This window comes from Pecten maximus, chromosome 12 (genome assembly GCF_902652985.1).
Source record: "Pecten maximus chromosome 12, xPecMax1.1, whole genome shotgun sequence".
Classification (NCBI taxonomy): Eukaryota; Metazoa; Mollusca; class Bivalvia; order Pectinida; family Pectinidae; genus Pecten; species Pecten maximus.
Window position 1 is genome coordinate 3,587,625 of NC_047026.1, and position 25,306 is coordinate 3,612,930.

Here is a 25,306-nt window from a genome sequence, read left to right on the forward strand (position 1 = left end):
AATCCCATCATACACTGTTCAAAATGGACGCATCCATCAAAATGTTTCCGAGTGTCTGATGGTTATTTTTCCTTCGAGTATTTTCCTTTTGCTTTCTTAGTTAACTTTAATTCTTTTACTTCAGAATGCATATCAGAAGATTATTCGACCACACCAGGTAAAAATACTAAAAATATTCATCGCAGGGTTAAATAAATGTCGAATATTGGCCTTGTATGCATCTAGGACACAACTGCCTGAACTGGTGGCAATCATTGATTGAGGGATGAACTGATAATTTCTGTTGCCCGTGGATTCATTCAACAACTCCTAACTAAAAACAAAAACTTAGTAACAGCAAGAACAAGAGCTGAGAAACTGTTCTGCACCAAATATGTAGTTCACGACTAACCGACACGTACCGATAGAGCAAAATAATACTTTAATATTTCACAATATGTCATGTGTATATATATGCACACCGCACAGGAACCGGCCTGGCGTTCTTTTATTAAGTTTTGAATATATCATGAAAATAAGTCACCCTCCCTTTTTTTACAGAAAGGGGGCTTATATTTTTATCATATATTATTTAATAAATGATTATAGAACAGCCATCAATATAATATTGAATATGTCAAATTAAGCATGTTAGTCTACAGGTAGTTTTTGCTAACTTGTGGATTGACTTAATATTACCATGTACGGACAGGGGATCCAAATCATATCAGTACCCAAAATGGATCACTTTTAACAAAAAAAATGGGACCATGTAAAGTCTGTAAAATTTAAATTAAGGAACATTGGAATGTGTAACAATCATTTTTTTCGTCATTTTTTTTTTTTTTGAAGTTTGAATATCATTATAAAGTAATGAGAAGTTGCCTACAAAAATGATTCTCTTTTGGAGTGTTCAATATTGGAAAATTCAATTCAGTAATGTGGAAAAAACAGAAGCCATTTGTGTTTTAGTTAATTATAAGTGAAAACTTTTTATAAATATCTTGTATGAGATTCAGGTGATAAATTTTAGTTTTTGAACACTCTTGATTTGATATACAGTAGCCTAACTCTAAACGAATATGTTTCATCTTCTAACTTTGGGAATGGTTACACCTAGTCTATTTAACATCTACTTGTCTTGATTTTCAAATGTCACTCTTCAACAAAGATGCCAAGGGTCATAATACTAGGCCATTAGCATACAGAAGTGAAGGGTAACTAGTATTTTTTTTCCAGATAAACAACCTTGACCTACTTTCAAGATTACTGGTGTCAAACTTTCTAAAACCAGTTATTCTCAATAACATATAGAGTCCCAGTGATCTGGTATTGTGCCTGTAGCATGCTGGTATGAAGGGCTACCAAGTTCATTCAAAGGAATGACTTTGCCCTACAACGTTAGTACATTCAAGGTCACAGGAGTGAAGTCTGCTATAAAATCTTCAAACAACTTCTACTCAATAATCAAGAGACACAGATCTAGAGCTGATATTGTTGGTTCTATAGCATGCAGGGGTAAGAGCTATCAAGTTTATTCAAAATGATGACCTTGATCTACTTTCAAGTTTACAGGGATAAAAATCTGAAAAGAATTAATAAAAAAGAGTATATCTAGCCTATTTTTATATATGAATATTTTTTTTTTTTATTTTACCGAAAACCTTTAACCATTTATGTTATGTATTATCAATTTGTAGGTTCCCAGACGGGGGCTCGGTGGTACTGACTACACTCTTCTTTCCGTTCGGCCTGGCTCTGGTAATCATTAGAATATTCATCATGATGCACGCTCTACTGGTGTCATGTATACTACCAAAGTGTCAAGCTACCAGGTAAGTCTCGCCACTCAAAACACGACTCCTAGAATTTAAGTAGCATTAGTTTGATGATCAGTCAATCATTTCATTGTACATCTGTGAGTGTCCCAAAATGGCATTTGGTATGAATCATCGGGCTTTTCACAGGTATGGTTGATATGTTTTGTAGAGTTTTCTAATCACATGTTAATGGTAAAATGATTTACAGTGTTTTGAAATGAAAGATCTTTTGGGGTTTATCATCAATAGAATGTATCAGGAGGACTTTGCATCAGACTGACGTAGCATCAGTCTGACATAGCATCAGTCTGACGTAGCATTAGACTGACGTAACATTAGACTGACGTAGCATGAGACACTTGTAGCATCAGACACTGACTGACATAGCATGAATCTGATGTAACATTAGACTGACGTAGCATCAGACTGACGTAGCATGAAAGTGACGTAGCATCAGACAGACGTAGCATCAGTCTGACGTAGCATAAGACTGACTTAGCATTAGACTGACATAGCATTAGTCTGACCTAGCATCAGACAGACGTAGCATCAGTTTGACATAGCATGAATCTGATGTAGCATCAAACACTGATTGACATAGCATCAGGCTGATGTAGCATCAGACTGACTCAGCATAAGAGTTACGTAGCATCAGACTGACGTAGCATCAGTCTGACATAGCATCAGTCTGACATAGCATTAGACTGATTTAGCATCAGACTCAGCATCACACTGACGTAGCATTTCTGTATTTCCTCCTGACATAATTACTAGTTAATAGAATAATTAGCATCACCATTCAATAAACATAGCACTCAGTTGACCTTGATTTTTAGCAATTTCAAAAGTCACATCATCATTTCTTAGAAATCTGAAGGGTCAAAATCTATGTCAAATAGACATGTCTCTTCAAACCCAAGAGTCGGATCTGATTTTTGGGAGTCAAAATATACTCTGAAGCATCTACCCTGGCACTGGTACATGTTCAACTTTATTTTTCAGCTTCATTCTGAAATCATTGTTTGGAGTTGTGGGCATTCAAGTAATGGTCCAAGAGGATAAGCGTAATAAACATCCCAACAAAATCAAGCCCAAAATTGTTGTAGCCAATCACGTGTCTTATCTGGATCACATGGTCATAGATCTAATCCAGCCAAGTGTAGCGGTAAGTACGGAGAATGTATTATCTTGGAGGATAGCTAATGATTAATTCATCTAATCGGGGGGCTACTGGCTAGGATGTAGCTTAGTTAGACTAATACAACCTAAGTTGGAAGTCCGAGATGGCAGTTTGCCATTCAGAGAAATTTTCGGTCAAGTAGTCACCAGCTACGGCAAGGTGACTCTGCCTCAAAATAATCCTGGCTTCTCATGCAATGATAAACACAGCAGACACACCAATATAATGAATTTAATTTATAATTAGCTGCTTATTATATACTCTGTTTAATCATTATGCTGTTGATAGATTTATAGGTAAAGTCATAAAAGACAAAAGTTTTGTTCTGATTATTTAGATAATATCTTGACATTAAATTGAGTTAATAATAAGTATGTTAACATTAAATAAATTAAAAAATTAAATATGGACAACTAATTTGACATATAACAAATCAGGTAAATTTTCAATTACTGTAATGTTTAATTATGAACAGCAAGTTTGGGTAACAAAGCAGAGAATATTTGTATTGAAACACTACAATTAAAAAAAATCAACAAATTTTAACCCTTACACCCCTACTGACCATATTGGACTTCAAATGCTGAATGCATGGCAGAGTCCAATTAGGCTTCTTAGGGTTAAAAAGGGTTTATTTTATCATTAACAATGTGTTTCAGTAATCTGTATTATGATTTCTGATTTTTCAGCCGGATGAAGTTGGTTTCTCTTCGTTCTTTCGTTGGCTGTTTTCATATCGCGACTTTGGGATAGCTCAGGGAAAGGAATGTCTTGAAGAAAACATAAAGAAATACCTTCAAGGTAAATTACAGTTGTAATATTATATTCTCCAAATAACTGGCCAAATTTGCTAAATCGTGAGGTCATGAAAGGAACTCATCAGTAAATATTTGTTACTTAAATGGTAGACAGCCAGATATTTACTGATTATCATGGCCTCAAAATGTAGCAAATAATCTACATTGATCCAAAGGTAGTAAACCTGATATCAGCTGATCGGCTCCAATTATGGCCGCACGATGTAGCAAAGTTTGCTACTTTGTAACATTGTAAGGACCAATACCCTATGATAAGCAATTTATTCCCAAAACTGTACATCAAACTTATAAAAAGAGAAACATGGAATTTTCCCATTTTTATTTATATTCATATAAGCCCCCTACCAGCTGGGTTCAAAGTTTAATAACAAAGTTATTGGAGGGCTTATTTATGAACCACATTTAGCTTTAATATTATATGAGATTTGTTTTTAGAAGAAAGACATGACTGTATAATCCATCTGGTGTATACTTTTTAACAGATAAGAGTGTGCCAGTGTTGTTTTTACCCGAGGGAACTCCTACCAATGGATCAGGGATTCTAAAATTCAGGTATTCAATTAAAGTCAAAAAGTGGTAAATGTAATTGAATTTATTATAAATGATAAGTGTTAATACATTACGGGGTTTAATCTTGATTTTGCCAACCTGGCTGTTTCAAGGTCGACTACAGTCCTTTAAAAAAAATCTCAATTTTAACTGATATCGAATCCCATATATATCTATAGAAATTTTTTCTTTATCTTTACAGAACTTTTCCATTCTCACTGAAGGCTCTGGTCCTACCAGTAAGTATATATATCTCGGAAGTAGCTCATTATTTCTGATTCAAAGTGATTGTGTGTCCATTTTGTCTTTTAAGATCTGGTGATGTTGTGAACAAGTTAAATATATATGCATGATTAATTGATATATTTGATAAATTGTGACATTATATGCATATATTATCAGGATAAAATATGTTTAAGTTTGATAATTATAAAAAAAACACCATGTTCCTTTTAGAATTAAGTGAGTTTGTTATTAGATAAATAAACGGTAGAATTACTGTATTAAAACTTTTACCAATAATAGGTTACATATTTAGCCTAAAACAGTTATATCTACTGTTTATATTTAGGTTAGCATCTCATACACAAGATGGCCCCTCACAATGCCTGTGGTAAGTAATATCTTGTTCACAAGATGGCCCCTCACAATGCCTGTGGTAAGTAATATCTTGTTCACAAGATGGCCCCTCACAATGCCTGTGGTAAGTAATATCTTGTTCACAAGATGGCCTCTCACCTGTAGTAAGTAATATTTCATACACAAGAAGGCCTCTCACAATGCCTGCGTTAAGTAATATTTCATACACAAGATGGCCTCTCACAATGCATGTGCCAAGTAATATCTCATACCCAAGATGGCTTCTTATAATTTAAAGATCATTTGGTCATCGCCAATATGCATTACTTCTCAAAAAATTAATATTAAATGTAACTTTAGAAGCTTCCTAACAACTTGGTTAATAGAGAAATGTTTCCTTTTAAGTGAAAAAAAAAAAAAAAAAGATAAGTCTAATATGATGGAGGTTCTGGGCATGATCCATGGTGGAGGCATTGAAAATAATGGTCATCTTTATAATTAGTAACTTACCAGAGTGACATTAACAGAACATTTATTTTGATATCTCTGTTCATTGGTGATTTTCCTGCTGTTGTGTTTGTCTCTGATCAGTATTCCTACTTCTCAATTTCAGTCTACAATAAACAGTACAAGACTGAGTGAATGTTTCTGGATCCTCTTCTACCCATACACTATATTCAAACTCCGGTAAGTTATAATGTAATAAAAATGTTACTGCTTACAGAATTTTGGCTAGGAAACGTTTTATACTGTACAGAATTTTGACAGGACAGACTTTTCTGAAAGAGAACGTTCTGATTGCAAAAAAATAATGAGAAAAAAAAAGAAAAAAATAGATTCAAACTATTTTTCATGAATAGTGAAGATTTTGATTAAATGCATTTGTCATTTTGACAGATCAAATTATCCTTATCACACTTGTTAGTGTGCTGTGTTTATCATCGCATGATAATGTACAGCCAGGGTCATTTTGAGGCATGGTCTCCTTGTAGTAGTTGGTGACTGCCTCACAAAACAGCATACAACGGCATGTCACATGCCATCCAGAGCAAATAGGGCATGGTGTCTTGGATACAACCACAGCAGCACAGCCTGGTTCATGTCATACCTTCCTAAGAAATACCAACCAACACAGGTTGGGGGTGTTGAACAATGCACCTTGGATCTTCAACCGAGATTATGTGGCCAGCCATCTAACCGATTGAGCTTCCACAGCCCCTTACGATGACATCATTTTGAAAATTTGAAAAATTAAGTAGAGCTATGGTCTATTGAGATAAGATATGCTGCATGTAGAACCATAAGAATTATTCAAATCTATGGATGTGTAAACTTGTATTCAAATCATAGAAAGATATGTAAATCTATGGATGTATAAACTTTTAGATAAGTGTACAATTTTTGATTTTCAGGTTCTTGGAACCAGTGGAACAAGAGGAGAAGGAGACTGCGGAGCAGTTTGGGGAGCGAGTGAGGAAGAAAATTGCTGAAAGTTTGGGAGTTCCAGCAACCAATTACACTGCAGGAGATAAAACAGAGTACCTCAAGCGCCTCGCCGCTGATCAGGCAAATCTAGCCGAACGCGCTAGGCAGGCAGCTCTTGCATCACAAAGTAAGGGGTCCCAGTAAACTAATTCATAATTTTTCAAAGCTCTTATTTGTGTGTGTTTTTTTTTTTTTTTTTTTTTGTGAAATACTATAAAAAGTGAAAATGGCTGTTCAGTAACACTGTAAATAATTGACAATATTTGGTCAAGTAAATCTGAAAAGTACAGTACAGAAGTATTTTCTTTTAATCTTGGTATAATATCATAATGATACTGTGTATGAAACTGACTTCAAATGAAAACCATAGAGGTAGTTATAATAATTATGTCACTGTTGGAATACCTGTATTTTGAAAGGAGTTATTTCCCTTTTTGTGTTATTATCTTCCTGACTTAAATTCATGTAACTTAGTACTCGTGATAAAAAGATAATGATAAGTCCCCCAAGGGGAGCTGTGGAGTATTATATTTCTGTGTTACGTCCATCCGTCCTTCTGTCTTCAGCTTACTTGTTCAGGCTCATCCCATACACTACTTGTCACCTTATTATTACATTGTAACAGGCCTAGTATCCACTGTTATGGCCTTTCAGTGGACGAGAACTTGTCTCAGGAATTATCAACGGGTTAAGCGTCTGCCATTACGGCCTTTCAGTGGACGAGAACTTGTTTCTTGAATTATCAACGGGTTAAGCGGCCGCCATTACGGTCTTTCATTGGGCGAGAACTTGTCTCTGGAATTTCATACTTGGGATTATAATTGTGTTAAGTGTCCGCTATTACGGCCTTTTGGCCTTTCAGTGGATGAGAAATTGGGGCATGGGTTCACCTTGGTGAGACAATGCGTCATATATTAAAAGTAGGTTGATTTGTACTGTATTTTTACCTTTGACCCAAAAATTAATCAGCTGTGCATTCTTGGTATATAATTCCATATCTGGTATGGGATTTTACTTGCCATATTGTATTAGATTATTGCCCCTATTCCTTTTTGCGCCGACCCTGTGGCTTACAGTTCTAGTTGCTGTTGTCAAATATTGTTGTCATTTTTGAGAACATTATATGACATAGAATCCTGTCTGTCCGTCCGTCACACTTCATTTCTGTGCAATAACAGCAGCAAATATTATCAGATTTTCTTGAAACTTGGTAACAACATTAAAAGCCTAAATGGCTCGGCAAAGTTTGATCGCAAATTTTCGGGACATTACTTGGAGTAGTTATGGCTCCTTGATTACTGAAAAATGTTAATTTTGGACATTTTCGTGTAATAACGGCAACAAATATTATCATATTAACGAAAGATGAGGGAAGCGAGGGATATAAATTCTATGTTTGAGATATTTTGTTCTCGATTACAGGTCAAAGAGACAATGGCACAACAGAAAGTAGGTTAAGTGGAGACATCCTAGCTAATGTCAGTCCAGAAATTAAAAGGATGGCTCAGCTGGTGAAAGATGTGTTGCCTACCGCACCAATGCCTCAAATAATCAAAGAGCTTGGTATGTTTATCTGACTCCGAGTGTCTGTAAAATATATTACAAATGTCTGAAACAGCAATTATTATTGATCAAATCTCTTTAAACAAATAGTTATTATCCTGGTGGGGGAGGGGGTTATAATACTCAAAAGGGGTTTGTCTGAAGTAAAATTCCTCACTTTCACATTAAGATGTATGGGATTTATCTTTCAGTTCCAAGATTTTCTAGGGCGAACTTGATTCTAGCTTGCCGTTTGCCGGTTTTGAGCTGGTCGTCGGCACGTACATTCAAGCAAAGTGGCTCAGTTGCAATATGGCAGACATAGACCAAAACATATTAATTTTTATTTATTTTATATATGAATAAACATATTTCAAAAGCATTGTAAACATCGAACACTGCAGAACATTCAAAATCAACTTATTTTGCAATATATATGACTAAAATAGCCCGACACACTCAAAGCAAGTTGAAATTCTTTAACTTCTCACTTAATCTAATCTTTCGGTTGAACACGTCGCCATCTTGTTTGCCAGTGTGCCGATGCTTCCAAACCGGCAGGATTTTATGCCGATTGACACGTGCCGAAATTGCGTGCACATATTCAGGAAACAAATTGCGTGCACATATTCGAGAAACAATCAAGAAGTTTTGCCGCATTTCCGCCTTGCCACCGGCACGTCAGAATCAAGTTCGCCCATTGTCAGTTATGCCTGCTAAATTCATATCCTTTTACATGAAGGCAGTTGAGGTAACTGGTAGAACGAATTTAACCTTTAACCTTTTATCCTTGGTTTTCCCCGGATACTCCTGTTTCACACCAAAGTAAGACACCTTGCACACTTCAATCTTGGCCGACAAAAGTGATTGATGTGAATTGGTATAAATTATTTTTGAATTGTTGTAAAAGAAGCAAAGTTTTTTTTACATAAATACAATTTTATTTGTACAAATGTACTTATATTTTTTCTATATCTTTATCCTGAAACCTAGTGTCCTACTCCTCATCATACACATCATATACTGTAATCTCTGAGATCTTTCCATTACACTTTATGATTTTTGTCTTTTAATATCTTTTTATTAAGATAAAACCACGCTTCAGTTGACTTGACAGTAATTCTCATTTTTATCAGGAAATGTTAGTCAGCAGCTTATAATCCAAGTTTTCGACCGTTTTATCTTTTTTAGAGACAACCAAAGATGTAGACACAACAATTACAAATATTTTGGAAGGAAGCGCATCCGTGGATACGAAGAAATCAGATACGAAAAAGTCATCGAATATTGATGATATAAAAACAAGCATATGTGTGAGTAAACGGTTTAAAACCATGTTTTCTACTTAAATTTTCACATCAATATAATTAGCGTCAGACAAATACTAAGATCCTTACCAATAAGAACGCAAGTTTTTAAATTAAAAGTGCTACTTTCTCATATAAAAACTCTAATTGGAGTATCTAAATGTAGTGTGGATTATTGTGATTCTTTGAGCTGAGAGAAATGTCAATGTAAATAGTTTAATCTTAATTCTAGTCGTTTTTATTCCAATTTTATGCCATTTTTTTCAGGCATCTCAGCAAAAATATAAATCTACCGTATTCTCACGGACAGCCCCAGATCGCCAACTATCTCTGGAAGAACGGAAGAAACTGATGATGGCCACGGCGAGACAGCGTTACAAGGAGAAACATGGCTTATTGTGATCACGACTTACTTACATTGACTTTGGTGCTTCTCGTTTTCTATGAGAGTTTTATATTACTGACCTTACAACAGGATGTGGTTGTCCAAATGTCACCTCGGTCGGTGGATCATGTGTTGGTACAGTGTTCAAGTGTCTCCACACTGAGGTCGCCGAGATCGGACAGGTTGTCTCCACTCACAGGACAGCTTGCAGCAATCCTACAGGACCTATGTCGCTCATGTCATCGCTCATTTCACGGGTTATATATATACCGCTCGTATCTTCACCCGCATTTCAGGTCTCGGATCATTCAGGAAATATATGGCTCGTATCTTTACCCTGCACCTCAGGTCTCGGGGATCATTCGGGAAATTTACCGCTCGTATCTTCACCCGCATTTCAGATCTCGGGGATCATTCAGGAAATATACCGCTTATATCTACACCAACAGTATTGGTTGCAATGATCATACATAAATCTAGGTTTTCAGTATAGAAAACTTGTATTGTAATCCACTACTGTTTTAAGATGACATTTCCTCAACCTCGGAGTGTTTCTCCTGTCACAATTCAGTGACTTGTAGATGATGAAGTACAGATTTGATAGAGTGGAATATTTCCTATATTGGAGTATATATACTGGTGACCACTGTGATGTGGGGAACATTCTTATACAGAAAAATGTCCTGGATAGCTAGCATGTTAAAATAATTTTCATTACCTTCTTATTTACCGTCGTTGATGTGAAATGGGGATATGGTGAAAAGATTTACGCTCTCCAACTGGAGATTTTTCTCGTCTTGTTTTAGTTGATTATCGGTTGGCTTCCACTGGAAGAAGGTCTCTTCAACATTTTAATTGTAGGGTAACAGTTACTTGGGGCCTGTTCGTTTATGCGGACAAACCGGTTTGTCAGTTTTTAAATGTAATATTTCAAACATCTTGACGGACCTGAACATGTTAATACAGACCTTGGGAGTCTTTGTCAAGGCTCGTCTAAAAACACTTTAAAATCACCAGGTCCGTCTTTACTTCATTAACAAACAACACCGATCCAACTGGTCCAACCGTTTGGACCGCAATAACGAAAATGGCCTGAAACTTGTTCCGAAAATAGGCCATGTGAACTGTACTGAATAGAAGTCACATGACTTGTACAGGATAAAGGTCACATGACCTGTATTGAATACAAGTCACATGACTTGTACAGGATAAAGGTCACATGACCTGTACTGAATACAAGTCACATGACTTGTATAGGATATAAGTCACATGACCTGTACTGAATACAAGTCACATGAATTGTACTGAATATAGGTCATATGACTTGTACATGATACAGTTCACATGACTTGTACTAATTATTATAGGTCACATGACTTGTACAGGATATAGGTCACATGACTTTATACATTGTATGCGGGTCACTTTGAAATGTACAGGATTTGAATGTACAAAAATCATTTTTAAATGTCATCATAGATTGATTAATGTATACACAACAAACATTTACATTTGTATATTGGTACAAGAATATTTCTGTAACATGTATGTTTGTGCATTGGACATGATGATAAATTGACTCAGTGCTGTGTAACATTATTATCACCCATTCATAGACTTCCAATAAATATTTGTCATGTATTTTAGTGCTGGGAACGATCCACTATTTAAGATAAAATATCTGATCCTCAGAAGAGGTCATTAATCAAATTAAGAAGAAAAGCTGAATATAAGATTAATGTTGACTGGATTACTGAGGTTTCAGATTGAACATTCCATCATACAATCATTTATCACTAAGGTTTGCAGGTGTTTGTAGTAATATGTAAAATACAGACGAAAATAGGGGTGGGAACAAGATCTAGAGGGACAGGGATTTAGTAAAACCATAAATGTAATTTACAAGTACTTTTAAATCCGTGCAGAGGCTATGATAAAATGGTTCCTGGAACAAAGGGTACATCTTAATACAATTATCATGATATTACTGCACATCTTAAGTGTTTGTCAAAGGGTGTGTGTTGCAAGTTGCAACGTATCACTTTGTTCTGCCCGGTTGTACTAGTTTAATTGTTGTAATAAAGCGTTTTGAGTTCTAACCGGAGGACACACGCACATATATATATGGACAGGGTTGTCGGACTTACTCGTATAAACATAAATGATGTTATATTCTAACAGTGAGGATAAATCAAGGCAAGATTTTTGGCAAGACCTTCTCTTTTATCAACAAACACGATTTGTGCTAGGTATTTTATAAATAGGGTCATTTGTAGATAAAATCAAAATGAACTCCTCACCCTCTTTTACTATCATAGTGATGTGTATCCTGCAGAGTATTGTTATGTGGAATTTTATAATTAATATTATTGCTTTGACCCTTAACGGAAGAATACAAAATATTACTTTGCAATAACATTACATCGCCAATATTTTTTTTCACTTTTCAGTGAAATATAGTCCTTTGTGAAATTAATTATGTAAATAAAAATTCCTAAGGGATTAAGGGTTCTGCAGAATCAGTTGTACAATTGCGACATTGTATATTTGTGCCAATCATATTCATATACATGTATTGACTTTTTAATTACCAGTTATCTCCCTTTGAACTTTCATTTCACAGTTGTCTCCCCTTTAAAAGTAGGTCTTCTAGTATATCATTTATTTACAGTAAGAAAAGTATTTAATTTTCTTTCTTCTCCCTGATTTACTAGGTTAAGTTAATCTTAGCTAGGATAAGGTAATCCTGTTGGTTTTTATCTGGTATCTGATGATTTTTTTTGTATAATAACTGATGATTTTTGTATAAACTGATGATTTTCTGTGTTAAATATAATATTCATGAACGAATATGCCTCATTCCTTAATGAAACCTCATTATTTGATCAGGTAAGTTAGCAATACATTACAGTTCATATTAGATTTATATTATTAACTTAAGTGCTTGACCCTATACATACTCTACCCAACATTTAAAAAAAATAAACATTTTAAAGAACCTTTAAAATGCAAGGATCTTCTACTAGCACTGAAGGACACACAGAAGCGGCTTCATTGAAGAAGGGATTTCCAGCTGAAAACGGAGATTATAAGCTTATTTTCCAAAATATTTCAATCATTTGTACATATGCTGCATTATAATCTGTTAATTCAACTCTGTGTCCAATCATTTAAGAAGATATGATTATACTTCGGACTTGTATTGTTCAATGAATATTTCATATCAAGGTTCATGATTGTCTTTGTTTAATGTAAAGGTTATGTGATAATAACTTCCACAAATTATCATTACCGGTAATTAAAATCGGACCATGATTTACTATCCATGCATAATTTTGTCCACTGCAAATTATGATTTTAAAGTATATTTAGTTAATTGTCCTTTTTTATTATAAAAATTATTTATTAAGAAGGTTTCAGCTAAAAATATCATGGAACTGTGATGGGAGACAATTTTTTTTTGCCAAAATAGTAATGTAAATGTGGATTTGAATTGATGAATAAATTCATATACGTATGTATTAAAATTGACCTGTTTAATTTACCAAGTGTGACGGCTCTGAAGTAAGGCAAATGGATGAACATTATATGTTTGTGCTTCTCGGTTGTATAAGATGTCACCTTTTCTTATTTCTCAATATTAAAACAAGATTCAGTGATTTTCTTGTAAAATTGGTAACAGCATCGCCATTATCTGCCATGATTACTGGTAATGTTGATCACTAATTAAAACACTAGTGGCTCCTTGAAACTGGATAGAAAATCATAATTGATTAATGGTTAAACTAATTATCAATTATTTAATTGGTTAAAAAAATATGGAAATCACATTTTGTCAGGTTTCATCAAAAAGCAAGAGTGAAATTCACAATAAGGACATTATTACTTGTTATTATTCGACGATTGCTAATCAAAATAAAAGAAAATCAGCTGAAAAAGTAAGACAGAAGTTTTAAATGTTTACACCCCGGTCTCTTGAATGTATGTTGAGTTTTTCTTGCCAGTGTGCCTGTCAATCTGACATCTTGGTTAGATATTGTGTTTAGCTCCATTTCTCCGATGCCACAAGACCCATAGTCGTCAAACAAAATCTAATGGTATATCTGTAGGTTTGCCACATGTGATATACAGTATGACCTTGACCCAAATTTTCTAACTCAAATTTTGCATATTTGCCCCTACTTCGAAGCTGGGGTGAGTGGGGGGGTTATTTTGCTTTGCATTTTATAGTTTCATCTGAAAACGGTATCAATTTTCAAGTGAATTCACAATATTATGTCGGTTACAGTTCATATTGTAAAGGTAGATGGATGAGTTTTTACCTGTAATGCTCATCACAACAGGTAACTAAATCTACCGAGGCATGATGCATTTATGTCAGTAAATATACATGTACATGTACCATAATTATCCAGCAATAAGCCCATGCCTGGTAATAAGTCCATGTCGGGTAATAAGTCAATGCCAGATAAAAAGCCACTGTCTGATCCTATGCCTATACTTGGTAAACAGCCCCCATGTCTGGCATTAAGCCCATGTCTGGTCATAAGCCCACGTCTGGTAATAAGCCCACGTCTGGTAATAAGCCCATGCTGGATAATAATTCCATGGCTGGTATGAAGCTCATGTTGGCTAATAAGCTCATGTCTGGTCATAAGCCCATGTCTGGTAATAAGCCCATGCTGGATAATAATTCCATGGCTGGTATGAAGCCCATGTTGGATAATAAGCTCATGTCTGGCATTAAGCCCATGTCTGGTCATAAGCCCATGCTGGATAATAACTCCATGGCTGGTATGAAGCCCATGTTGGCTAATAAGCTCATGTCTGGTCATAAGCCCACGTCTGGTAATAAGCCCATGCTGGATAATAATTCCATGGCTGGTAATAAGCCCATGTTAGCTAATAAGCTCATGTCGGGTAATAAGCCCACCATTTTTTGATGTTCAGTAAAATAACAACATTCTTGTCCTGTAACAAGCCCCTCCTCTGAGTTCCGAGGTCATTTGTGCCCTGGGCTTATTGTTGGATAAATATGGCCATTGCTGTCATGGGTAATGAAGTGTATAGTTATATCCATAATGGTAAAAACATGTATATAATTTTCATTCAACATTAACCAGTGGACGTGACATTTAGTGAAAGTATTAGGATTTTTTTTTTTTATATTAATTCTCAAAATTGAAATTTTTAAACTTGAATTTATTTCTGTAGTGTAAATACAGAGATTTTGTCACCAAGTTAAAACTCCAAATTCTAAAAAAAAAACTTGTACTTGAACTGTAGTTTTATACACAACATGGGTTTGGTAATACCAAGTTTATGTGGGTGATTTTGATCTTAATCATGAAAAATACTTATTTTGAAACTCAATTTATATGAATTAGCATATTATGTGGTGAGAAGCAGTAAGTTACAGTGTATTAGCATACTTTCATTTTAGAGAACCTATTATCTAGTAGTTCCTTCTGTCAAAAGTAAACTACTTATCCTCTCTCTCTGTCTCTCTTTCCGTCCTCTTTTTCTCTTTCTTTGGTTCTTAATTCTTCTAGAACTTAACTATTTTTTGACAATAAACTGAATGCTACAAAGTATAAAATTGAATTTTGTTATTACTTAGTCTGATCTGTACCAGTCACATGGTGAGAAGATGCTTGGAACAATGTAATTAACCATCTCCTTAGATACCAAATTATCCTGGCAAATAGTCTATACCCTGTAACAAAGCCAACTCGCATCTGACAAATAGGCTATACCCTGTAACAACGCCCACACACATTCACAAATAGTCTATACCCAGTAACAAAGCCAACTCGCATCTGACAAATAGTCTGTACCCTGTAACAAAGCCAACTCGCATCTGACAAATAGTCTATACCCATAACAAAGCCAACTTGCATCTGACAAATAGTCTATACCCATAACAAAGCCAACCTGCATCTGACAAATAGTCTGTACCCTGTAACAACGCCCACACACATTCACAAATAGCCTATACACTGTAACAACGCCCACACACATTGGCAAATAGCCTATACACAGATAAAGTGCCTACACACATTGGCAAATAGCCTATACACAGTTAAAGTGCCCACACACATTGGCAAATAGCCTATACACAGTTAAAGTGCCCACACACATTGGCAAATAGCCTATACACAGTTAAAGTGCCCACACACATTGGCAAATAGCCTATACACAGTTAAAGTGCCCACACATTGGCAAATAGCCTATACACAGTTAAAGTGCCCACACATTGGCAAATAGCCTATACACAGTTAAAGTGCCCACACACATTGGCAAATAGCCTATACACAGTTAAAGTGCCCACACATTGGCAAATAGCCTATACACAGTTAAAGTGCCCACACATTGGCAAATAGCCTATACACAGTTAAAGTGCCCACACACATTGGCAAATAGCCTATACACAGTTAAAGTGCCCACACACATTGGCAAATAGCCTATACACTATAACAACGCCCACACACATTGGCAAATAGCCTATACACAGTTAAAGTGCCCTACACACATTGGCAAATAGCCTATACACAGTTAAAGTGCCCACACACATTGGCAAATAGCCTATACACAGTTAAAGTGCCCACACACATTGGCAAATAGCCTATACACAGTTAAAGTGCCCACACACATTGGCAAATAGCCTATACACAGTTAAAGTGCCCACACACATTGGCAAATAGCCTATACACAGTTAAAGTGCCCACACACATTGGCAAATAGCCTATACCTGGTAACAAAGCCTACACATGTTGGCAAATAGACTTTACCTGATAACAAAGATCATTTGCATCTGGCAAATTGTCTATACTCTGATGAAAAAAGCCCTCTTTTGTTTGGCAAATAGCCTACACCTGGAAGCAAATCCCAGTTGTGTCTCTTACAGTTTAGTAAAATGTTACAACACATTGCTATAAGCCACCTTTAATAAGTTTTAATGTTAGGCTCGGGCTTATCACACGGTAATGTTACATTGATGATCAAATATGAAAACTGTTACATTCTGTATATGACTGGGCAAGACATCAAATTTCAGCAGAACTGGACTTTTCTTCACCCTGATATGGGAGCGCTCCCTGGGTAAGGATAAATACTGGTACCCCCCTGGTCTTCTAAGACCGGCCTGGTCAGGATTGTGGTTGTGTCCTTGGCCAATACAAGAGGTAATCATCAACTACTACAAAGTGACCTAGCCTTAAACTGACCCTGGATGCTCATGGGGCGATAAACCCAGCAAAGGAACAATCATCTGTAATATTGCGGTTATTTTAGCAACGTAAAATTTAATGATTTTGATAACATCAAATTTTAAGGATTAAATTTATCCTGTATACCGATAGATGGTTGAACTCTAAACAAGGTCACAGCATACATGAATATCTAAGAGTGCAAGTCACACTGCCTTCAACTGTATATATGTCAACATGAAGATGTTGTCTTACTTCAAATGTCATTATTTTCAAGGGCTTCTAATTTTGGCTATTTTAGAGGATACAATAGATTTCCCAAATAAGCAAGTTGAAAAAATTATGGTTCTTATTCCTTTTTTCTGTTCAAAGTACACATCTGCTTCAAATATATTGTGAAACTGAAAAAATTTGACCTTCAAAAAGCAACCTCACTTCAATGATTTCATAAAATGAACATACAAGAAATATATTGTTCAAATAATTTTTAATAACATGTAAAATAACAGTTAATTATTATACAATAAATAAAAATCAGTAAAATTTACATTAAATTTAAGTTACATGTATATCAATATCCACCATCCTGTGTTCTGGTGATGAAAATGGCTTCAACAAATTTATAAAACTGGCAGTTCTCCATCTTTGAAGCATCGAAGGTTGGTATATCTGTTGGTACAAGAATGTCACCAGTCCGTAGCTCTTTCAGGATCTGTGATTTTAACACACTGCAGAATTTGGCAAGCTGGCCCCTTTTCTGTTGTGACATAGCAGTTCCTGTTGAAAACAAAAGGTAAAAAAGTTTGTATGATAACATTTTTTTACATTAGCCCATCAAATCCTGAAATAAGCCCCCCCCCCCCCCCCCCCCCCCCCCCCATTCATTATTATATAATAAGCTCACTTTTATCTTATGTAATTCAGTAAAATTCAGAAAAATGATAATTCATTGTTCTATAACAAGCCGACCTTTATCCTCTGTTGTTCAGTAAAATTCAGAAAATGATAATTTATTGTTTTATAACAATAAGTCCACTTCCCAGTTTGTGTCAAAATTGTGTATTGCCCCCTTGAATTATTAAAGAATAGCAACAGTATTTATGGTGGGGCGATGATAGAAAAATAACCAAATACTTTAGTATTGGTCAAAAAAGAAATAATAAAACTGATCATCCTTGATGATTTTGATAAGGCAATTAATCGGAAATTCTTAGAAGTGTTCGTAAATCTTCGGCTTTGCATATTTTTGCAATGTTACCGAACCATAAAGTAGTTGAACTTATATTTTAACCAAATATTCATTGGTCGTTTACAAGCGATTTATGAGATTTAAATGTATTAACAACAAATATTTTCTTCTTTTTTTTTGTGTTCAGTATTAAAAATATTGATAGCAAAGTCTAAGATGTGCAATAAATGTACTTGAGATGTTCATACATTTTCTATAAAAGGGAAATTCTGTGCTAAATTTAGAAAACCGATCATACTAGATAATCAATCAATTTCGAGTTTCTGATTATCAATTCTGCAATTGAAACCGATTTCCATCACTAATATTTACTCAGTAACTCTCTACCAGTTAAACAACCATCCACCCTAAGTGAAATCCTACCTTGTATCTTTGATGCGAGCACTGACAAGTTTGCGAAGAACCTGATCCGCTTGATGAAGCTGATTGACGGAACAGATCTGACGACTCTCCCCCCTTTCTGCACTATCATCCAGGAGTGACCTCGGTGGGTCCAACATGGCTGAACGCACAAGTGTGTCGATATCGCACAGCTGGCTGGAAGTGAAAAAAATAAAAACATTTTATGTATCTACACAAAAAAGGCAATAAATGAAAAAACCTGAAGTATTTACAGGAACTTTTCACCCGCTACTAATTGTCATGATCATAACATAAAGAAAATCCTTGTTATGCGTTACTAACTCTCGTACTGTGACTTATCGTAACTGGTGCTTCGGAAACGTAGCTACAACTTTAAGGATTAAGGGAACAGCTTACCATCTACTACTAGAAAGTCGATAACTGACCAAATTCAAAAAGGAGATTAACCAGATCTGTTTACGTCTGCTTTTTAGACCGAGATGTAGACATCCTTCGGATTTTATTACCAAATTTGCTGGAGTTGATGAATGTTTAACATGTTCTGTATGTTGTGTAGCACTTGAAGTATTATAATATTATGTAATGTGTACATAACATAAATCTTGTATCTTTGGTTTGGTTTGTTTTGTTTAATGTCCTATTAACAGCCAGGGTCAGAGGAAAGCCGGAGTACTCGGAGAAAAACCAGTACCAGGCAACTGCCCCAAGTGAGTTTTGGACTTGCAACCTAGAGGTGGATGGCAAGTGATAAAGTGTCGGGACACCTTAACCACTCGGCCACGCTGTGTTTTATATCAAAAAGATTATGACGTCATGACTATTTTTATATAGAACAGATACAAATCTTTGTCCGATGTCAACACTAGGGATCCCATAAATAATGATTGTATTTGTTGACATGGCGTACTTGCCAACTTTTTAGAATTCTCATGGGGGAGAAAAGTGTGTGAGTGACATTTTTGTGCAGACAACACATTTCGCGTGCGAAACATTTAGCAAACAGAAACTAAGGGGAGATAATTTGATTTCGGAAAATAACTTCCCTGCCTCAATAGTTCCCTTACCTTAAAAAAGAGACTTATAACAAGCTTTAATTGGCCAATAATCTTTTATATTAAAGTAAAATTCATTGCATATATCAGTTGATAGTAATAAAAATATATACAAAATTTTTCATTTTTCAATTATTTATGAGAATTATTTATCATAACTCACTAATTAAGCTGTCTTGTATAAGACTCTAAAATTATTACTTATTATTTGCTATAAAAAGTATATTGTACACTAATTAAGATACTTCATGTTAGTCGGTGAATGCAAATGATCACAAAAATATCACGTGTCATGGTTTTGATGAGGGTTGGCCTAGCCATTTAAAACATATCAACAAATAAATTCTACTATTTACGGAATCACTGGTGGTAAGATTTCTACCAACCAGCACTCATATGCCTTTTAGAATTATTCTCCCAAAAATGTTGCATTATATTATTATTATATAAAAAAAAAAAAAATAAATAAATAAATTCAAAAGCACCTAATCCACTTGATCACAAATTTACCGTAAAAACTCGTGTAGTTTGCGCAGGTTTTTTGTATTTCAGGCAGGTTTTTTGTACTGAAATAAAGTTAAAAGTTAGGGGTGCGCAAATTCTACAGGTACATGTAGAGACGTTTTCAAGTTTTTTTTAAAGAAAAAAGATCGTCAGTTCTCAATGTCCGCCATCTTGGAAAATGACAGAAATTCCTGTTAGGAACTTGAAGATTAATAAACATACACACAGCAATTTATTGTTGTTAAATATGTCGGATAATGAAGTGATGTATGGCTACCTATTATATTTGTAGATACTTGAGCTAATTTGGGATTCATTACAATTAAATAGAAATCAGTTCTGGAAAAACGTAACTATAAAGAATGATGCAACAATGCCATACTCAGGTCTTCAAAGTTAATATTTATTTTCACATATTCCTTATAAAAAGGAGGAATATATATGTACCATTTAATATTTCTTCGCTATATCATAGTATATTACCTCTGAAAATTTGAAGAACTTTCTAATATTAAGAAGTATTTTTCCCATGGGAATTCCAATGAATCAGGCACCTCCATTTTGGTTGCCATGGTACTGATGACCTCGTCTGGAACTCTCCTGACTTGCCTCTTACTGTTTCGTTCCTTGGCCAATTCTTCTGTACATCTTAGGTGTACCTGACAAAAGCCCTGCTCATCTAAAACAATGATAAATTTATGTTGCTTTTTATGTTGTATTTGGGCAGGGGCACAGGAGCTTGGAATAGATTTTAAACCCATGGACCTAGTCCATCTTTATATGACTGGAATTTTACAAAAAAAAATAAAAATTGCATCTCTGATCTATTGACCACAGGTTAGGATTTTGTGCCACAATCTATCCCATAATACTTAAATTTAGTAAGATATACTATCCAATGTTTGGTAAGCTTATGACAATACTCTCTCTATGTACATGACTGGGACTATTACCAGTGGTAGGCTGATAATTGAAAAATAATCGTAAATTAATCAAAATTCTTCGGCTTTGCATATTTTTGTAATGTTACCAAACCAAGAAATAGTTGATTTTGTATTTTATTGATATTTTCTTTGATCATTTTACAAGCAATTATGAAGATTTAAATATATTATCAACTTTCAAATGCTTGGTGTTCAGTATATATTGAAAATATTGATAACAAAGGCTAAGATATGTAATAAATGTACTTGAGATTTAAAGTTTTTTCCAAAAGGGTAATTATATGCTTAATTGAGAAAACTGATTACAATGGATGAGCAATCAATTTTGAGTTCCCGATTATCGATTCTGAAAGTGAAACCAATTCCTATCACTAACTATTGCCCAGCAGAATATATAATGAGTCATTATAAATTAAATTCGTACATTTCAGAGCCATTTGAGTTACCCTGTCAATATGGTGTCATAAGCTTACATATTTACATTTCAGAGTCATTAAAATTACCAAGAAGAGTATTTACAAGTCATAACATATTAAATACATACATTTTCGGGCCAGCTGGAAATATTTATATCTCATGCTCCGGTAGTACATGTTGTCGTCAATAACTAAAACATACAGTCTGGAGTTATCTCCCTTTGAATCTGTAAAACCAGCTCCTTGAATTTCTACAACATCACAAAATCTGTCCCATAATGCATCATCATCAATTGGCTTATCCACATTTGTCAGTTGTCTGTCTGATGACGACAAACATTCCACCAGACTTTCAACACAGTTTATTATCTTCTCTCGAGATGTCTTCCATACGGAGTCGACCTGTTAAATCAATAAAATAAAATAAGACCAATTTACCACAAGAAGTCTGTTTCATAGTGTCCTTCGTGTAGACAGTTCATCCACTCGCCCATGTCCATCTTTGCTAGCCAAAGCTTCTGATTGGGTTCCACTCCTCATGGGGTCTTGGCTAGCAAAGATGGCTACATGTTAAACCTTTCTAAAAGGCCACTCAAGGGAATGGAGAAAAGTGGCCTAAATTGGCAGGTGGCCTTTATAATGATTCAAATAAAATGAATTCATACATTGGGGACCATAAATGATTGTCGCTTTGGACAGGTTTTTACTATATCAGGTGGTCTTTATGGACAGGTTTTTCCTCTATCAGGTGGTCTTTAAGGACAGGTTTTTACATCAGGTGGTCATTATGGACAGGTTTTTACTATATCAGGTGGTCTGTATGGACAGGTTTTACTATATCATGTGACCTTTAATGACAGGTTTTACTATATCAGGTGGTCTTTATGGAAAGGTTTTTACTGTATCAGGTGGTCTTTATGGACAGGTTTTTACATCAGGTGGTCATTATGGACAGGTTTTTCCTCTATCAGGTGGTCTTTATGGACAGGTTTTTACTATATCAGGTGGCCTTTAAGGACAGGTTTTTCCTCTATCAGCTGGTCTGTATGGACAGGTTTTTCCTCTATCAGGTGGTCTGTATGGACAGGTTTTTACTGTATCAAGTGGTCTCTATAGATAGGTTTTACTATATCAGGTGGTCATTATGGACAGGTTTTTACATCAGGTGGTCATTATGGACAGGTTTTTCCTCTATCAGGTGGTCTGTATGGACAGGTTTTTACTATATCAGGTGGTCTGTATGGACAGGTTTTACTATATCATGTGACCTTTAATGACAAGTTTTACTATATCAGGTGGTCATTATGGACAGGTTTTTCCTCTATCAGGTGGTCTGTATGGACAGGGTTTTACTTTATCAGGTGGTCTGTATGGACAGGTTTTTACTGTATCAGGTGGTCTTTATGGACAGGTTTTTACTGTATCAGGTTGTCTGTATGGACAGGTTTTTACTGTATCAGGTTGTCTTATGGACAGGTTTTTACTGTATCAGGTTGTCTTTAAGGAGAGGTTTTTACTATATCCGGTGGTCATTATGGACAGGTTTTACTTGATTAGGTGGTCTTTATGGACAGGTTTTTACTGTATCATGTGGTCTGTATGGACAGGTTTTTACATTATCAGGTGGTATGTATGGACAGATTTTTACTGTATCATGTGACCTTTAAGGACAGGTTTTTACTGTATCAGGTGGTCTTAATGGACAGATTTTTACTGTATCAGGTGGTCTTTATGGACAGATTTTTACTACATCAAGTGGTCTTTATGAACAGGTTTTTACTATATCATGTGACCTTTAAGGACAGGTATTTACTGTATCAGGTGGTCTTTATGGACAGGTTTTTACTATATCATGTGACCTTTAAGGACAGGTTTTTACTGTTTCAGGTGGTCTTTATGGACAGATTTTTACTACATCAAGTGGTCTTTATGAACAGGTTTTTACTATACCATGTGACCTTTAGCCTCAAGACAGGGGTTGACTATTGTACATGTGTAAGAAACATACTACATCTACGTAGTAATAGATCGATATGGCACCAAATATTAGAATATAGGGCAGAAATGAAAATTCCTGTATCGCTGGTCCTTCGGGCAAGTTTGTGCGCAAAAGACTTGCCCAAGGAGAAATATAGTGGTCCTATTTAGTATTAAACTGAATCATAGTGTATCTTAAATTACTCCAAGGAAAAAGTAAAAATTTGCGCTTGCCAATCGTGCAAGTAGTCACCAATATTTACTTGTCTACAGACCAAATCTAGTGGCCCCCAGCCATACTATCTGGGTTTATTTGCTTGACCTAGAATACTGAAGACACTTGCTTTCTAATCAGAATCCTCTTTTTTAATTTATGACTATAATACTCTTTTTTTTTTTATTCTAATTAACTTTATAACACCAAACATTTATAGTATGTATATCTTGTATTTTAAATGAAGCGTCACATAAGACATGGGGTACTTACACCACTTTGAATCATCTCAAGCTCTCTGTCTTCTGGTATCAACTCATCATAAGAAATGAGGAAGATGTGGCACTTTTCTTTCCCAGGGTCAGAAGCGACCTGACTATAATAAGATGCTTCAGCCTCCAGTTGCTGTGGTGATTTACTTGATGATTTAATGTTTTCATTAATGTTTGGAGTAAGTTTACGAATGTCTGGATCATTTTCATCAGAAAGTTTGACACTGCTAGTCTTTAGTGATCTAGCAAGTGAGGATTTTCCACTTCCTGGTATTCCAGAAAGGACAAGAAAACACACTCTATGTGAGTTATCTCCCTTAGACATAAGGGCAGCATTGTTTTCGCACATTTTCTTTATCTCTCGTCTCTAATTCTATCAGTTATCTCCCTTTGACCAGATACCATTACTTTCCTGCATTATCTTCCTCTCGATATCTCGATTTGATTTAGTTGTCTCCCTTGGATGCAATTTTGCACACTGCATGCTTTCCATTTGACCTGAAATAAAATGATGAAAAAAAACCTGTCACTTTTGCTTGCATTTAACAAATATCACCCAGCCAAAATATCTGACTGTGAATTTGGTCAAACCTTGTCTGAGTTTCATCTGGCCCCGACTCCAGACCCAGATATTTTGACGATGAAGTTGAAACTCTGACTAAATTATAGCATACATCCTTAATTTTTTTAATTCAAAGCTAGATTAGACTTCAGCAAAGCTTAATTGCTGATGACAGTAGCTGTTAAACTGTCATGAAAATATATTTGTCATATATCTTTATTTGAATTAGAGATATCTGTGTTTATTGATAAAATACTGACATATTTTAATTATAAGAGATTTCTGTATTTGAATTAACATTAAGATATCTGTATTTAAAGTACAGATATTTTTAACTTTCTATATGGATTTAAAATTTAAAAAAATTCATTTAAAACACAGATATCTCCAATCAGAGACATACTTATACACAGTACAGATATCAAATTATCAAATAAGCCTAGTACTATGCTAAATATATTCAGTTCTTGGTAATTGTTACATTTCTGGAATAGAAATATTTCCAAGGTTACTAGCAAATTATTCATGGTGGGCACCTTGTACATTTGTACTGGCCAAATATAATTATTTAATTATTGTGTGTCATTACGTGGTCTCTGCCAGTAACCAGTATCAGGCGTAGACGTTATAAATAATTAATTTACATATGATTAAAAAATAAGAGCTATCCCTCCATAATAAAACTAGCCCTGGTGTTATTATCCATATGTTAAAATTATATCGCATATCAACACCCACTCACGCGTGTTTACAATTTCACTGGAGGCCGCCATTATAACCTTTGACCTCCTGAATGCGTCTGTGCTGATTGGTAATTAATTTCAATAAAAACTACTCTAAAATAAGAGATGTTTCTTTTTGCTTACGTTTACCCATTTTATGTATGAAACTCATTAAGTAA

General features: G+C 35.1%; 2 protein-coding genes across 3 annotated transcripts; one reads left to right on the forward strand and one right to left on the reverse strand.

The window, feature by feature from the left end:
- The first annotated feature begins 24 nt into the window (after positions 1–24).
- Positions 25–14,886, forward strand: LOC117339565 (ancient ubiquitous protein 1-like). The gene is made up of 12 exons (XM_033901248.1): positions 25–157; positions 1,680–1,814; positions 2,802–2,964; positions 3,669–3,780; positions 4,280–4,349; positions 4,549–4,585; positions 4,918–4,959; positions 5,539–5,612; positions 6,338–6,537; positions 7,833–7,973; positions 9,144–9,265; positions 9,527–14,886. The coding sequence occupies exons 1-12, from the start codon at positions 126–128 to the stop codon at positions 9,659–9,661; spliced, it is 1,263 nt and encodes a 420-aa protein (XP_033757139.1). The 5' UTR covers positions 25–125; the 3' UTR covers positions 9,662–14,886.
- LOC117339566 (L-seryl-tRNA(Sec) kinase-like) lies at positions 14,810–25,191 on the reverse strand. Of its 2 annotated transcripts, none has more exons than XM_033901249.1 (6): positions 25,148–25,191; positions 23,845–24,341; positions 21,509–21,782; positions 20,504–20,699; positions 18,470–18,638; positions 14,810–17,633 (listed from the first exon to the last, which is right to left on the reverse strand). In XM_033901249.1, exons 2-6 carry the CDS (start codon positions 24,190–24,192, stop codon positions 17,424–17,426), a joined length of 1,197 nt encoding a protein of 398 aa, XP_033757140.1. In that variant the 5' UTR covers positions 24,193–24,341; positions 25,148–25,191; the 3' UTR covers positions 14,810–17,423. The 2 variants fall into 2 exon arrangements, with proteins under 2 accessions (XP_033757140.1, XP_033757141.1); XM_033901250.1 differs by lacking the exon at positions 25,148–25,191 and adding an exon at positions 24,995–25,139.
- Between the last annotated feature and the right edge of the window lie 115 nt (positions 25,192–25,306).

Bases quoted from the DNA above. Each gene is read 5' to 3' on its own strand.
- LOC117339565 (XM_033901248.1), top strand. From the start codon at position 126: ATGCATATCAGAAGATTATTCGACCACACCAG. The intron at 2,965-3,668 runs GTAAGTACGGAG...CTGATTTTTCAG, and splicing joins TAATCCAGCCAAGTGTAGCG to CCGGATGAAGTTGGTTTCTC. The intron at 6,538-7,832 runs GTAAGGGGTCCC...TCTCGATTACAG, and splicing joins GGCAGCTCTTGCATCACAAA to GTCAAAGAGACAATGGCACA.
- LOC117339566 (XM_033901249.1), bottom strand. From the start codon at position 24,192: ATGTGCGAAAACAATGCTGCCCTTATGTCTAAGGGAGATAACTCACAT. The intron at 18,639-20,503 runs GTAATATACTAT...TTTCACTTCCAG, and splicing joins AGTTCTTCAAATTTTCAGAG to CCAGCTGTGCGATATCGACA. The intron at 17,634-18,469 runs ACAAGGTAGGAT...CTTTTGTTTTCA, and splicing joins TCAGTGCTCGCATCAAAGAT to ACAGGAACTGCTATGTCACA.